At 39.9% G+C, this 16,946-nt stretch overlaps 1 protein-coding gene across 7 annotated transcripts in view; it reads right to left on the bottom strand.

The window, feature by feature from the left end:
* Positions 1-15,124, bottom strand: part of reep1 (receptor accessory protein 1) — a 43,895-nt gene extending 28,771 nt beyond the window's left edge. For 5 of the 7 annotated variants that reach the window (XM_088630829.1, XM_088630834.1, XM_088630838.1 and 2 more), the window contains exon 1: positions 14,960-15,124. In XM_088630829.1, coding sequence (XP_088486955.1) covers positions 14,960-14,991 — 32 coding nt within the window. In that variant the 5' untranslated portion in view covers positions 14,992-15,124. The remainder of the gene's footprint in view (positions 1-14,959) is intronic. The other 2 variants (XM_088630839.1, XM_088630843.1) reach the window with 2 other exon arrangements.
* Between the last annotated feature and the right edge of the window lie 1,822 nt (positions 15,125-16,946).

Below are 16,946 nucleotides of genomic sequence, written 5' to 3'. Positions count from 1 at the left end.
TGAAAATCTGAGTAGCTTCAAGAGTAACCTAAATCATCCAAATTCCTGAACAGCCAGGACAGTGGGAGAAAGAAAAGTCTCACAGTAGGCAGAATACACAGTGAAAATGAGGAATCAAAAGCTCTAAATAGCAGATGGAAATGAGATTTGACAATATAATACCATTAGAGAGAATTGCATTAATCTGTCAAGCAAAAAAAGCAAAGCTGTAAAGCCATTAAGCTGGGCGACATAGGTTTCTTTACATTTAAAGATGGAGAAAATGATGTTGCCCGCGTGCGATCTAAGTGATGAATTCGGCTCTGAAAACATATTAAGCTTTCATGTTAAAATTAATACTGACAGGTAGGCAAGTAAATGTATTATTGTCATATGAGCCATAAGGAGTCCCAGATTTTAAAACTGTCATTTTTATTTGGGAATGATGGTCAGATAAATCATGCAATCCTGATCGATTGCTGTTATTAGCACAGTCATACCATTGAAGCCAGTTGTTTTTTTTAAAAAGATTAGCAAATGTATTTTATAATTGGAACAGAGAGAATATGAGAACACAGGAACCAGTGTAAATGAGAGGATTCAGCCCATGTAGTAGTTAGCAATCCAAGGATTGCATCCCGGCTTTTCCACAGTGTATAACCCAGGGTATACATTTCCATGGTATGACTGTACAGCTTATTCTATTTTCCCCACAAAGCTTTATATAATCGTCTCCTTTTTTCAGTTTTAAAAAGCACTTCCCCTTAATATCAATTTTTGTCCTCTGGTTCAGATTTCACTGTTGATTCCAAAGAAGTCCCTTGGGTTGGCTTTGGCAAAGCCTTTGAGAATTTCGCACTTACTTTAAATATTTTAAATCTGGTCCCTGCACTTCTATATAAGATAATCTCAATGGATTTGCTGTAGCTGTCTTACAACTTATAAAACTTACAAACAAAACGTACTAATAGATAGTGGGGCCATGACTATCAACATTTAGTTTTCTCAAGTCTTTGATCTGTCCTTCTAACCACAAAAGCAGTTCGGTGGCACAACACAGGTCACAGACAGACAAGCATGTTTTCTATTATATGAAGCAATGCATTGCTGGATAGCCCTTTTTTAAAGGTGTATCCAGTAACAGTTCAAAAACTGCTACATGAGCAGAGTTTCACACTGTAGGCTTTCTTATGCTCCTTATGTACTTTATAAAAGCAATTTAGCAAACACATTTTATAGAAAGTCCTCTTTTATTATTCATATTCTAAAACTAAACATTTGTATACTGTTCCCAAGTCAACAACAGATTACTAGCATTACATATTTTTGTAATTTGTCATAGATATACAAAATAGAATATATATATAGATCTACCAGAAACAAACCAGTACAAATATGTTTTATTCAAGCAAGGCTTAATTAATATGTAACTTGAGAAAGAAATACAGGTAAAAATATAAGGTTAAAGAATAATCGAACTTAATTGCAGTTCTGTTTGTAAGAGGAATAACTGTCAGATGTACGTTTTGGCACTCAAAGAGTGCTCTGATTTAGGAATAGAAGTCACTTAACCTGGAGTTCAGCTTTTCGGTTTAAAATTTTCTTGTAAGCTCCTTCATGCATAAGTAAATTATACAGAAGGAAACAAATGTTAAAAATCAAACTGTCTGGACATACATCCCTAAAGTGTTTCGGGGCAGGGGAAAGGCAGCCGAATACAACAGAAGGGGAGGCTAAAAGATTTATCAGGGATTGATGGCAAGCCCAGCTGCTGTCACATTATACAAAGCTAACCGGAGACGTACAGATACAGCCTCCACCTGCATCCACGAAGAAAGGTGCTGTGCCAAGGATCCCACACTGAGCTCTCCGTCAACGTGTTGTACAAGCTATTAGATATTTTCTGCTTGTAAGGAATCAAACTATTAATTTAAAAGAACAAAATAATTTACCAAATGTAGCATTTGAAATATGTGTATCACTGATAAAAATAAATATATAATATGCAAAATAATACAATTTATAAGGTTACAAGAAGCGGCAAAATACTTAAAATGGCACAAAAAATGCAGCTTCCAATATGATCATTATTGATGCAGCATTAACACAACAGTATTAACTACATTTTAAGCACACAAAGTAAATAAATACTGTAATATACTGTATTGTATGTATACAAACAAATACAACTTGCAGACCTTTTAATACTCTATATACAACTCCAACTGTCAATGATCAGAAAGTGTATGCTTTTTCTTTCCTTCTGAACCCTTTATTAATATACCTAATTGATTACATTATTCGCTTAATATATTAAGGTGAAGCTGTGGCCTTTCCTTGTTTTTAAGAAGCTGGGGGTTCCTGTGAAACCCACTGGACAGTGGCCGTTGATGACCAGAATTGGGCTCCTCTATTGCTCCAAAGGTACAATAATAGTACATTTCAACATAATGTAACTGAATGGGATTAGATTCGTCCAAGACCAGGATATCTCTTGAGATAGTGTCAGCTGAGAGGGAGATGAGGACCAGAGGCAGGGTACACGATGGGGTAGACAGAGGGTAGAGAACCTGAATGAGTGCCTATGACACAGTGTGGGAATGGCAGGAAGGGAGCTGTTAAAAGACTATGAACGTAGAGGCCTGAAAATGTATTTACTAGATTATTGGCCGCAGGGCCACAACTAGTTCCCCTAAAAACATATTTTTGGCTTCAGCTCCTGTGGGGTCCATTGCTGGCTCAGCCCTGCCACTCATTTCCAAAGGTCTGGGATGACAAAAGCATCTTCAGGCCCAGTACCGTTCTTCAGATTTACACAAGGGAGTGGGCAGAGTCTCCCCATTTTATGTGGGTCAGGACAAGAAAAGGATTGAAAGAGAAAAACATACTGACTCATACATAATTCACTCATTATGTATCCCTGCTAATTGCAGGAATACATGTACATAGAAAAGAATTATTCATCCTCCACAATTAATTCCTCTTACCGCCAAAGTCCTATATATTTTAAAATAGCATTATCTTTAAAAAAGCATACTCAATCTTCACCTCATATCCCATCAATCTAATGCACTTGATCAGCTTCCTAATTAATTATACATGCCACTTGTTTGAATTTTTCCTCACAGTTATTTTTAGAAAATCACCCAATGAATGAATCATTGTCTGTTCAAAACTAACTTGCATGTGAAAAATTATTTTTGTGTACTTTAGACAGGAGCAAGCGTCTCTCGAAACACCTCCCGTGTTTTCAAACAAAGGGTGGTATTTCTTTATGGAAATTTAACTGGGCACAGAAAAGGACTGAGATGGATTAGGGTCAAGTGGAAGACATTTCAGGGGGAAAAAAAGAGAACACCGCATCACTTCTACAGAATTTGTCAAATTATTTTGTGTTTCCTTTGGTATGCACTCACTTACTGTCACTTTTGTTATGACCAGTGAGGGCAGCAATAGAGAACAGAAGCAGTTTGTGCTTGAAAAAAGAAGGATAACAAGGGGCTCAATATAACTTTTCTAAATCTTAAGTAGGGTAAATAAAGCACATGCCTATCATTATAAGACACTGGTTTTAGATAGCAGGGCATAAAGTTTATGGATGGCATAGGAAGAGTAAGAACAAGGACTGTTGGCACATTAAGAGCATAAAATAAAATCCTGGAGAATAAGCAGACATAGACATGCCAGACAACAGACTGGAGTTGCCTTCTGTCACTAGGATCTTTTGCTTTACTTACCTTCTCATCAAGTGAGCTACTCAAGACCTCCAACTAACAGGTTTTTAGTATTTGGTACACAAAACTGCTGATCTCACAGCTCTAGTTATAGTTTCTCAGCTTCCTACCCTGCAGTTAGCTTTCCGATCTTATCACCAGAGCTAGAGCTTGGAAAGTCTCCAACAGGACTTGTTTTTGTACAATCAAATTTTGTGAACTGTCTGGGGACAGACAGTCCCCAGACAGGAGCTGAAGAACTAGGTGACAGCAGCATCATCACCTTGTAGCCTGATCTTAGGTTCTCAGAAGCTAAACAAAGCTGGGCCAGGTCTGTACTGGGATAGGAGTCCTCTAAGGAAAAAGCAGCTTGTTGCAGGAGGTGGTGCTGAGGGACCAGTAGAGTCAAAAAACACAATGCATCATGGGATGACACAATGGTGCAGTGGTTAGCATTGCTGCCTCACAGCACTGGGGTCCTGGGTTCAATTCTGCATGGAGTTTGTGTGGGTTCGTGTGGGTTTCCTCCCACAGTCCAAAGACATACTGGTAGGTTAATTGGCTTCTGAGGAAATTGGGCCTGGTGTGAGTGTGTGCGTGTCTGTGGGTGCCCTGCAATGGACTGGGATCCTCTCCATAATGCCTTGCACCCGTTACTTGCAGGGATAGGCTCCAGCTTCTCTGAGATTCTTTATTGGATAAGGCAATTAGAAAATGGATGGATGAACAAGGCCCCATTATGGTGACCGGGAACACTGCTCTATAGTCAGCACAATCCTTCAGATGAGGTGTTAAACCAAGGTCTTGACAATGTAGCCATGAAAGATCCCATATTACATTGTGAAAGCGAAGATATGTTAAATCTGATGTCAGTTCTTGTAACCTACTTCAACTGTTGGAGCAATTTCTCCCTTCTCTACTTGAAATGCTGCTGCCCGTGGGCGAATAATGGCCGCCCTGACCCCCTAGCGGAGGCTATACTTCCGTTGTTGAAAATGGGAATCCCCTCCTATATGTAAAGTGCTTTTAAACCCTCAGGGATGAAAAGCACTATATAAATGTAAGAAATTATTAATTACTTTGTTATTTGCTTTGTCCTTTCTAATGCACAGTTAATTAATAATTTGTTGCATTTATATACACACTTCAATGCTCCCCTATTATTGAACTCAGTATCTGTAAACTGAAATCAGTTTTGAGGACAACCTAGCAGAGCTTTATTTTATGAGCACAGCTAACACAATAACATTAGGGACAATCTGTCTGCCACAGGTGGCAAGACAAAGACCTATCGCCATTAGCAGAGATAAATCAGGGACTTACATTTGCAATGGTGGTCAAGAAAGCATGCTGCTTCAAGACAACAGAGCAAAACGAAAAAACTGCAAGTTTGGAATTACTTTGCACAAAGCACTGGTTGTTAATCCCACTGCTTACGTTTTTCTCTCAACCAGCATAGGAAACGTTAATGTCTGAACACACTGTAGAACACAGGATATTTATGTGAAGAGCACTATACAACAATTGCATTGTATTCCAGCAACTGACTGTCTTCATGGAGGTCATTTAACAGGGCTGGGGATCAATAGAGTTGTACCACATACAGCAGAATAGGCAATTTTGTTTCCAACAGGAAAAACACTGGTATATATTAGAACTTTAACCTCATTTAAAAGAACCTCTTTGCATCTCATGTTACTGCTGGTGACGAAGACAAACAACATTAAGGTATTTTTTTTCCTTAAGTGTTGACATCATCTAGTCTACTTAGTGCTCATCATTCATAACTCTTACAGGAAGCACTTGGTCACAAACTATTTCTGTTTAGTATAAGGTAATGTTCATGTTTATACACAGACACATTAATATAACCAAGAGCGTATGTGTCAATGTACTGACAATTGAAGACATGCTGCCTGTCTCACCAATAACAGGTTCCTAAATACTTTCAAATTCTATTGCTCAACCCCTTTGTGAGCCTAAACTAGCTTAACATTTGTATTTTGCACTAAGTTGTGTTTAAATGAAACACAACGGGCATAAACAGAAGACTGACATTACCCATCTGAAAAACCTCTATGCTGCTTCATGTGCATGAAAAACAAACCGTTACTTTGTTTACCAAACAAAGCAGACTATGTAACATGACTAGCTAGAATTACTAACACGCAGGAAATCTTTCAGTTTCATTTTATTTAGATGCTGCATTCATATCATTGGTTAAAGCCAAGATCTTGCATCTATTTTTATTAATAGGTATATTACATTTGCAAAGGGTTTTGTCTTTGATCTTATTTACTGTGCATTTTGTAAAGAGCTATGTCCGAAATGTATAAAAAATTAAATTCACTGTTCTACACATCCTGTAATAGGACCAAGATTACAATCAGTTTCTCCCTATTCTCCCTATCTTAATTCCTAGACACCCACTATCAGACTCGAAATCAAAAGCTAGGTACAGCATACGGCTGTCTTCTCCACCTATGAACAGCAATTATGGGTTTTTCACAAAGTTTTGTAAAACTTGTGGTATTATTTGAGAATATGTAATAAAACTCCATGAGTAATTCATGCTCTCAGTACTGCAGGTGTACACCAAACAATAATTATAACTTTTCTAAATATGTTTACAAGCAAATTAACATTTATACTGTATCTGAAGGTACTATGCTTTCATTTGTTTTTAGGGAAACTATTTCCAAAGTAATGAAGAGATAATTTGATAGATTAGCAGGGACTAGTCAAATGCCTCAATTCTGTTCTATCACTTCTGTTTTACCAGCAAAAACAGAAAAAACCTTCATCCTGAAACAAAGTGATAAAATGACAGGAGGCCTTCCTCTCCCTGGAGATGCCAGCTGTCTATCACATGACCACTCACAAAGCATCATGGTCTCAAAACGGCAGGTCAGCAACCCTGCTAGAGCTGTGATTAGTCTGAAACCCTGGCCATCTACAAAACTAGAGATGAAACTCTTCTGACGTCTTTACAAACTCAGCAGAAGACAAAATAATTTTGCTGGCATTCAACAGATGTAAACGGCTATTCTGTGCCACTTTGCTTCTCTGGAAGAGGATTAATGGATGATGTGAACAGAAGTAGATTCACACAAACATCTGCTCTCACGTTCGCCTGCTTCAGAAACATCAGAAAAGCTACGAAGGACAGGAGGCTAGATGGCCCATTGTGTTTGATGTGCTTTGATTTCTCTATAGCCACATACTGTAGTTACTGCTGGCTGTGCTGGGACAAAAACTCCTTAAGTGAGAAATGCTCATGAAGCCCCCCTTGAAAGGGAAAATTTAGAGTCACCCTTGACCTGTGAGGCAGTTGTGCTAAACAGCTTGTCACCCTGTACATGTGTAAGGTTCTTCTCTGTGCCCTTACGTACCGTATAAAACACAGAATATAGTCAGAGAAAGGATTCACATATAAATGAATATAGCACCTCACCCTGTGTCTTCAGACATACATGAAACCTAACTCCTATGATGAACATAGTATCATTCTGCTGTGTTTTATTGATTATGTATTTTGTTTGGGGAAAAAAAAAGTAATAAAAACGTAGGCCAAATTTCAAACCCACAATTTTTAAGTGGCATTAGGAAACTAGTCTAGTGACAGAGCAAATTTAAGGAGATGAATCCTCAAATCTTAGTACTCACTTAGTACTTTAATGCAAAGCACACACACTGTATGGTCAGGATTGACTGTGGATGTGAAAATGACACAATGAGAAATGACTGTTCAAAAGACAATACAATTTTAACATTCATTAGCTTTCATTTCGGTAAATGTGAATACCTTCCTAACACCAGAAAAGCAAGCTGTCTATTTGAAATTAAATTCCCTTCTCCTTTAGACTAATCTAATTTTCTGAACTCCTTGTTATTAGATTTGACACTGCCTTGACAGAAATATACTTGCTTATTTGTATTCCTTGCAAAAAATACTTAAAGAAATCTGTGTTTAATGGTGATATAAGGCATGGGACAACAGTCAAGCAGGAATAGTTTAACTCTGACGGAGGAAAAAGTTCATTTGTATGCCTTCAATTATTCTAAAGAAAATTGCATTAACGGGAAACATCAGAGGTAAGAAAATGTGATTTAAATCTAAGACACGGGGAAAACCAGTCTGGAATTAGAAATTCCTTGAGGCCACGTTAACTAGCAGCATGTTGTGAACTTAGATTGCCCTTTCCTATTAGTTTAATCAACATTTAAAGCTACCAAAGAAGCTACCATCCTCTGTGGTTTCCACATGCCCCTGGCAAGAAACACAAGCTCTGAGCTCATCACGGTTTATACACTTCATTCAGGGTTTCTAACTTTCTGGCTTTTAGAAACAAATCCCTCTCACCAGGTATCCCTCAAGTTATACAGAAACTCAAGAAGTCTTCTCAAGAATGCTAAGATTAATTTATATTATATGAGGAAATAAACAACCTCCATCAGCACTATCAAAGCAGTTCCAGTGTGTGAGGGTGTGGCTGTTACCCCCCAAACCCATGAAAATTTCTCCTTGAAGTGACTCCTGCACAAGCTGCCATTGTATGGGAGATGCTAATAGTAAATCTATTTGGGTGACTACTGCCTGCATTTGATTAATGGCAGAGAAAGGCAGAAATGGTTCACAGCTGCCTGCCAGGTTTTACACATATTTCTGGGAATGTAACATATTTTTGTGCCTTAACACTGTTGTTAAACAGTGGGCTAAATACCCCTAGTTATTATGGTGACACTGAACAACCGTTGCTTGACAGGGTCGGCCTAAAGTCACTGAGTTAATTAATCTCTTAATACAACTCTTGAGAATATTCTGGATAGTGGTTCAACAGTTGCTGTCTGTAGCCCATTCCTAAGGTTGCCCTCATTTTACAGTAGATCTTCAGCCTGGTGCTAGAGAGCCCCAATCTGTCAGGTTGAATACATATCCAATAAATCTTCAGGATCTAGTGATTGCGAACAAGTTAGCTGTGATCTATCAGATTGCATAACCAAAAAAATCTTACATTTCTAGAGATCTGGAACAAGTTAACTGTGATCTTAAATAGGTGATTTGTAAGATTATGTCATTTAATACTAATTAGGAATAATCTCAGAATTCTTTCAGCCCAGAAGGACTGAATTGTTCCCTTAACTGAACAAATTGCTAGTTAAATGAGTATTGATATGATTGATATGCCATTACATTCTTGTTAACACTTTGGGTGAAGAAGTATAAATAATATACTGTAATATATTATTATGTAATATATAATATATATAATGTTATGTAATATATTAACAGGCCTGCAGCCTGTTCAGTGCAAAACAAAACTTGTGGTAAATCTAGGTTTTCATTTTAACGTCCAATTGCTTCTTGTTAGGTTTGAGCAGTCTGTTGAAATGACAGTCGCTGACCAGATGAAGTGTTTAAGGACACGTACAGTACAACCCAGTGAAATTTAGTGTGCGCCCTAAAACCCATCAGCTGATTTGCCACATTTGCCACATTGAACAACAAATGTAACCTATTGCTTGGTCAGGAAAATACACTGCATTCCTGTCACCCACCACCACCGATAACCCACCACGAACACAAAGATCTCACTTATGCGTCAGAGCATGACAGGACAGTCCTGTGTGACCTAAACTGTTAGCATCAAATCAAAATCATTAAATGGACATCACTCTTACTTGACAGTATTTATTGAGCAGGAGGAAATGTGCGTTGTGGTGACACATCTTCCAGGAAACCAAGCTATATATGAAGCTTGTTGACAAAGAACAAAATAAACAAAACAGCTCTGGCCCTACCATATAGTGCAACATGTTGTCACCCAGCCAATAACACTGCATCAAGTTTTCTAAGATTGCACCACTGAAGGCAAGGTGCCAGGGAGTTTAATTTAAGTCAATGCACTAATCCCACAACTGTTCCTCCACAGGGACGCATGACCCCCTGTTATAAATCAGATCTGTCTCCTGCTCCACCTGTGATATTTTAAAAGACTCTGTGCCATGTAGAAAAAAAAAAGAAACTTGTACAAAACATTCAGTTTGTACAGTAGGTAAAGGAAAAAGAAAGAACGAAACAAGAGAGGGAGGCACAGAAGTTAAACGTTGAAGAGTCATTCTGGGTGACTCATGTAAATAAGCCCCAAGTTTTTAGAAACATAAAATAAGGTCAAAATTTATACTACAGCAACTGTGCAATTGTCTGTATGTTTACAATTGGAGTAAATGAAACACCTGAATTAAAGCATCTGTCAAGCATTTAACTGTCTCTTAAGGAAACAAAATTGACAGACAAAAATGTCTACTGACACCTCAATTTTCTATGCAAAATAACTCAAAGAAAATGTCTCAACTGCCTGGTTGACCACACACATAAAGTTTAAAATGCAATTAAACGTGATTGTCAGGACAATATTAACATTTCATATATTGGAACACATATGAAAAGAACTTCAATTGTATGTGACAGGGGAGAATTTGGCCTAACTTGTACATCTGGTTGCTTGTTGGGGTTTATCATCTTTGTAAAGTATATAAGAACAAAGCTACTGCATTTTCTGAGACCTATAACAAATACAGTTTGTCCTTGAGATAAGGGGTCTTTTAGGTTATGATCTGAGAACCTTTAATTCTTAAATTCCCTTCAATTTATTAACCAACCACTGCAATCCAATTACCTAAAGAATCATGGCACTCCAAGCATCATGTTATTTTCCCAAATCCTTTGATGCACACTCTTCTGTTTTCTCACTTTTGTGTTCTTTTTTAAGAAGGTTCCCAAAGCTAAGATAACTATTAACATCACCTGTCCCCTTGCCAACTGAAGCCAAGCACTGACAAGTGCTTTAATAACTGCATGAGCAGGCGAGTGAAGTTAGTGATTCTGAACAATGGTTGTTAAGCAGTGATAACACCCAGAAGCTGATAGTAAGGCATTTATTGGAGGAAACAAAACATACAGTTTTAAACTATTTACAAAGGGAAGTGTGTTGTTCAAAGGGGGCGTTTTTGTTTTCTGTAATTCACCTAAGGACTCATCTTTTGAATATTTGCCAATTCTGTTTAAGAATAATGGGATACTAACATTATGAAATCTAAAAAGGGAAACAATGTGACAGTTCTAGGAATCACTATTAAAAGTAGGTAACAGATCTGTGTTTTTTAACTGTAAATACTTCACATGACAACTCAATAATAAACTGCTTTGAACAGCTGTTAAACCTGACCTAATCAAATACCAGCGATCGGCCAACATTTTAGTGTTGTGGAATGAAAACTCATCCCAACACAGTGTAGTCTGTGGAGCTCATAATACTAAAACTACATGGAACTCTGGGCTCTTTCTACTAACAACATTGCAACCTATGGTGGAAACAGAATATGTGTACATATTCCTTCTTCTTGGAAACATCTGAAGAAAAACATAAGTACATACAATTCATCATTCCAGTGATTTTTGTTGCTTTTCAGACATGTGTAACTTTTTTGTAGTATTCCAGTTTACCCAGAATTGATCACTGCAGAAATACAGCACATTCCCAGAGAAATCTCAGAAAGGGTCCTGAAGAATCCGCACTGGACCTGAAGAAGGCTCAACAGTTGAAATGCTGTGTTTTTTTCGTCCTATTTTTCAGCAAGGGATTAACTTTTCCTTGTTCCTTTGCAGCCAACACACGCTGACTCAGCTCCCCACTTAAACAACTTGTGTAAGCTACTTGTCAAAGCCTATAGCAGGAAAATGTGAAAGTTCTTTATTACTGTGCTATGATGTCAGGGACGTTGGCTACAAAACACACAAAGGGATAACAAGAATCAGTAGCCACACAGGTTAACAGTTGTATCCTCTGATACATATACATATATTCTTACCCTGAGCTGTGACCATTTCTCTTTGCAAAAATAATTTAAAGGTGGAATACTATTATTTTGCAAGTACTGAATTCAAAATGACACCACAGAAAGCAGTGAGAAGCAGGTGGGGTTCCTTACCATTAAAATTAAATACACCTGCTCCCCACTGTAAGTTTCCCTGCCATGGTTCATTTCAGATGAATGTCTATAAAATGGCAACAGCCCACCGAGACTTAGAGGACACTATGGGGACACTTGCCTTCTTCCCCTTCAGCACAGGCTAGAGTTCCAGCTCCAGCAACCAGCCCGTCTGTCACATCAGCATTTGTGCGTGATCCACTGAAGTTGATTGGACAGCACTACATCTTCAACTGAAAGCAAGCTGAACAGGAACAGGTGGTGGACTTGAGCAGATTGCATCTGGTCAACAAAGCCACTCAGCTCCTAAAAACGCTGCAGCATCCAGCTCAGCAGATCTTTCTGGACTTAATCAGAGATTCAATTCCCACTTTAGAGAGGCCTTGCTCAGTGGCGCCCTGCTTGGACAACACCAGACATCCAATTCACTGCCAGCAAAGAGTGGCTGGGAGAAAGCGGCTCACCAGTGAAATGGGTCATTCCAAAGAATGTGCAAGTGCATAACCCAGCACAGCCATCCCAACAGGTCAGGACAAGCAAGGCAAGAGTGCACTTCTCAGGGCCCTCACACAGTTGTACTTGAGGCACCTGTCAACCTGGACCAAGCAGTGGAACTGCAGAGGGTATTGTCCCTGGGGTTCTGACCCCGGCGTCTGCTCACAGGAGCAGAGAAACACTCCCCAGTAGAAGGTGATGATTGTAACACTGCGCGTTGTAGAAAGAGTGAAGAACCCTTTGAGGAGTTGTAGAGCTGAGTGAGGAGAGGTCTAGAGTTATCCAAAACGTAAGGCGAAGACGTAGTCAAGGGCGAGTTCCGGGTTCGATACCAGGGAGAATCCAGAAGGAGAAGGCAGACAAATCCAAAACGCTAGACGAGGTCGACGTCAAAAGGTAAGATCCGGGTTCGAGTATCCAAAAAGGCAAGAGGAAGTTAATAATGTGAGGCAAGGAGTTCTGAAGAAGCTAACAGTACCGAGCAGTGTTCAGTGAAACGGAGAAGGCTTAAGTACGTCTGGAAGTGGAGGGTGTGTTAACAAGTGAGGTGCTCTGATTGGATGAAGGGATAGATTGGCGGCGTTTGCGGAGATTGCCTCCAGCTGGTGCTTGATCGGGACGAGACCATTTTTAGAGGAGGATTCCGATTAGCAGCGGACGTGACAATGATAAGATCACAAAATGGGGCACACGATCAATTAAACCCCAGGCCCACCCACACTCACTGGACTAACCAAGACCAGGGTGGGGTGGCTGTCATTGGAATATGAGGATATTGTGTTGTACTGAAAGGCCCCTCTGCAACACTGCACCAGAAGGGGGCATGAACGAAGTACAAAAGGGTGGGTGTTGCTCTTCCAGACTGAGATGGGCAAAAAAGAACTTCGTCATCCTCGTGCCCGTGGACTGTTTCCCTAAATGGCCCGAAACGTACTGGGTCGCTGATAGGGGAGGATGTGTGCTGATATTTCCCAGGAGCTTTGCGCTCAAGAAACCTGCCATTCGAAAGGCGACCCAGATCAAACCAGCAGATAAGATCCAGTATAGAGTTCTTGGTCAATCTGAAGGTGTAACTGGACCACGCTCATCAGTGAGCTAGCGAGCAGGCGATGTAAGTGGGGTGCTGGAACAACTGTCAGAAGTAATTTGCAGGGTCCAAATGACGGCCTGTCCATAACATGTGGTGTTAATAAATCAACCACATCGATTAATGTGGTTCGCTCACCAGCAATGGAGAGCCAAATGGACAGCATGAATGGACTGAGGGCTTCAGTTCTGCACTCATAGGAATTGTTCTGTTTGCACATATGCAGCTTGGGTATGGGCAGGGCCAAGGACTTAAGACTCTGGATGTCAGAGAGAGGCAAAGATTGTGTGGGACTTTTTGTTGTGGGAGAAGCTGGGCAGAATCTCAGGCTGATGGGGGTTCCCATGACTACCCCAGCGGGGAATGGAGCACCACTTTTTTGTTGGCTTTACAGCCCCAGAACGGAAAAATAGGGAGCATTCTTCCCGTACTAGCGAGTCCGGTCTTAGCAGGTGTAAGGCACATGTTGTTGTGTACTACCATGATACGGTTACACTGTAAAAATAGTGCACGCAATGTGTTTTTAGTATTCGAGGTTAGGGTCTTCAAAACGTCAGCTTTTGTGAGATTAGCGTTGTAATATAAGCGCAACCGCCAATTGAAGTATTCAGCACCGGTATTCAGTGATTAAACAGTGAAAAGCTAAGTGAATGTAACAGCAGGCTTACAGTAAAATTACTAAAGAGAGTCTAACCAGTCTCATCAATTTTTTTACCAGGTTTAAATGGAAAGCTTGTGATTACCTACTCTGAGGTGACTGTATTTAGTGTAAAAAGCATATTATAATGCTTTTTATATTTTATGCAAAATACTTGACGTTTCTGTGAGGTGATACAATCATCTCGCAGATATTTCATTTTGAAAATTATAATAGCGATTTTATTACGATTTTCCGAGGAAGATTGCCAAAGATGAAAAGGCAAAGAGAATAAAAGCCCATGGTTAATACATTCAGGCTGCTAGCAGGACAGCGCCTAGTTACGTCAGTCTAAAATGCAATGTAATCGATATATACAAAAATGACTTTCAGTTTCTACACCAGCGACAATCCTGCGCTTTTATATTATTAAACCCATCGGCTGTACATCTCCATGCGAATTTATACATCCATGGATTCACAAATCCCTTCCCTCTCTCACCCGTATTCAAAAGAATTTCTGAATCAAAGGCACTATACAGATAACAAAAGCATTAACATACAGTAGACAACGGTATCACGTGTAACATGTTTATATATGCAACTAATTATATTATAGACAGATGAATGTGAAAGAATAATTTTCACACAGAAAATATGTCAATCTTAAAATAAATTACACAAAAATAAAAGATTAATGTGTGCTGTATAGTGTTTTTTTTATTTAAAGCGAGGGCTACAGTTTTCTCAAAATCACACAAAATCATATTTACATCAATACGTATATAAACGAATGCCTTTATTCGCGCATATAAAAACTGCATTTCAGTCTCAAGTCTATTCCCAAAATTAAACTGTGTCCCAGGCAGCTTACACGAATAACATCTGCTGCTGCCTAAATTTAGGTGACAAGTCCGGACCGCGGCGTCTGAGAGCTCTTTTGACATGCACCTTGAGCGTGCGCTACATGGCTATTTTGTAGTTGCACAAGCAAAAAAACTAAACAAAACCTAAAACCACCCTTTTCAGTGGAAATGAATAATACAAATAACTTACACAACCAATCTAGAGATGATCCATGAGACCATGGCGCTGTGAAGGCTCTGTGTGATATCGGCAGGGAGGAGTTTCCTATGCCTCAGCACTAACAACGGAACAAGCGGCCCCTCGCCTCAGCCATTTGTTAGTCCGTTCGGCGCAGGCGTCAGGACCAGCACGCAGCCAAAGAGCGCAAGAGTGTGACAGGCAAATGCTTACTGGACAGAATATATTCTTGGGTATTGGGGAAAATCGAGTGGTGTGACGACCAAAAAGAAAAGACTTAATCACGTAAATGGTCAGATTAACAAGCCCCTCTCATTATACAGTATGTTGCTGTTTGTGTTATATCTTAGAAATTCACACTCATATTATAATTAGCCTGAACATTATGTTGAGACGATCATAATATGGCCTGTCGAGGAGAGACCATTCTCATAAGACAGCGCAAGGAAGGTCAGCATTCATCTCCCTCTGTCCTTGCTGTCTCTCACGCATACCTCTACAATTTTCCTTTGTGCCCAATAATGAATGAGCTGCTGCAGACAGACCGAGGTCTGCTGGCATCAAACCACAGAATGTCTTCTTGTATGACCTGCTTCTGAAACCAGAGGAGAGGATTTAAAGGGGTTCCTCAGCTTTTAAAAAATGTTTGAGTTCCTCTGCTTGTACGCACATGCAATGTCTTTACTATGCTAGGTATGCAACTGTGGTAAAGAGTCAGTGGGATAAGAGACTCGCCCAGCAGAGGATTTCTGGTTCAGGATTCCTAAGAGGAACAGATGTTCTCCTAACACTCTTTTGTGGTGTGACAGATCAGCTCCAATGCCCAGTGCCAGACTTCCCATTAGTCACTGTCACGCCCTCTGCAGCCAGAGGGCGCTCTTACTCTGTCCTGTCCCTAGTTTCCTGTGGTTTGCTCTCCTTCCGGTGTCTGTCTCTCTCTGGGGCTATATATTTCTGGGTCACTTATTCTCCTGCGCTCAGCATTGACATTCGGATGTCCTGAGACCCGCCTAGTACCAGGTCGCCCCACGTCCACTGCCTGAGGGCATTGGTTTCTATACGACTCCTTAACTGCTGAGCCCAGGCTAATCCCCCGTTCCACTGCTACGCATATGGGTCTTTTTCCACTCTCCTGCCTCTCCACGGTTTGCCCTTCCAACATCCGTGACAGTCACTGTAGGCACAGTGCCTAGGCGGGCCTACAAAATTTTTAGGGCCTACGAAGGAGGTAAACACTAGTGACTTACGAAAAACAAGCTGAAACAACATGTTTGCGATCGACTCTAGGTGCCTCAATTTAATAATCAAACGCTATCTAGCAGTTGTTCTAGAAACTAGAAGTATCAAAGTGATGGTCGCTCGACTCTCTCCATCAAGCACGTGGTTTACCATTAGAATAGTTTAAAGTGCCTCATGTCAATCGATGTAATTCAATTGACGTTTACCCCTCTTTTTGCACATTTCGGCAAGTGAAAGTGCCTAGGGCCTACGAACACCAAAACCTGGCCCTGCCGGTGCCTGCTGCATCACTTTGAGGCCACTAGTCTGCATTAATGGAAACATGCAAATATGAATTAAAAAAGAAGTGAAACTTCTGGAATGGCATTCAACAAGTCTGGATGTGAATAAAACTCATATATAAACTAGTCATGAACTGAACACATTAGCAGACGCACGAGTATTGTGCATTTGTTTGATGCAGACGAAAATGATTGCTGTTTTTGAAGGAGACCTGAAGTTTTTATCATGACCTTGATATCTTGATATCATTTATCAAGACCATCAATTATCATGATGAATGCTGTTTTTCATTTTGACGAAGAATGTAATGGCTCACACAAGATCCTTCGGAGATCCGACCTCATCACAAACAAACCCTGCCTAACTGCAGTGTAGGGGTGGGGTTGGAAGACTGTTGTGAATAACAGACTTAAAAAAACATTTCTGCTCCATTGTTTTTGATGCAGAGGCTGAAGGATTCACCCGGACAATTATTGTC

The sequence above is a fragment of the Lepisosteus platostomus genome, chromosome 1 (genome assembly GCF_059453375.1).
Source record: "Lepisosteus platostomus isolate fLepPlt1 chromosome 1, fLepPlt1.hap1, whole genome shotgun sequence".
In the NCBI taxonomy this organism is placed as follows: domain Eukaryota; kingdom Metazoa; phylum Chordata; class Actinopteri; order Semionotiformes; family Lepisosteidae; genus Lepisosteus; species Lepisosteus platostomus.
The sequence above is the reverse complement of the archived record's forward strand: the minus strand, read 5'-3'. Positions and strand labels throughout refer to the sequence as shown.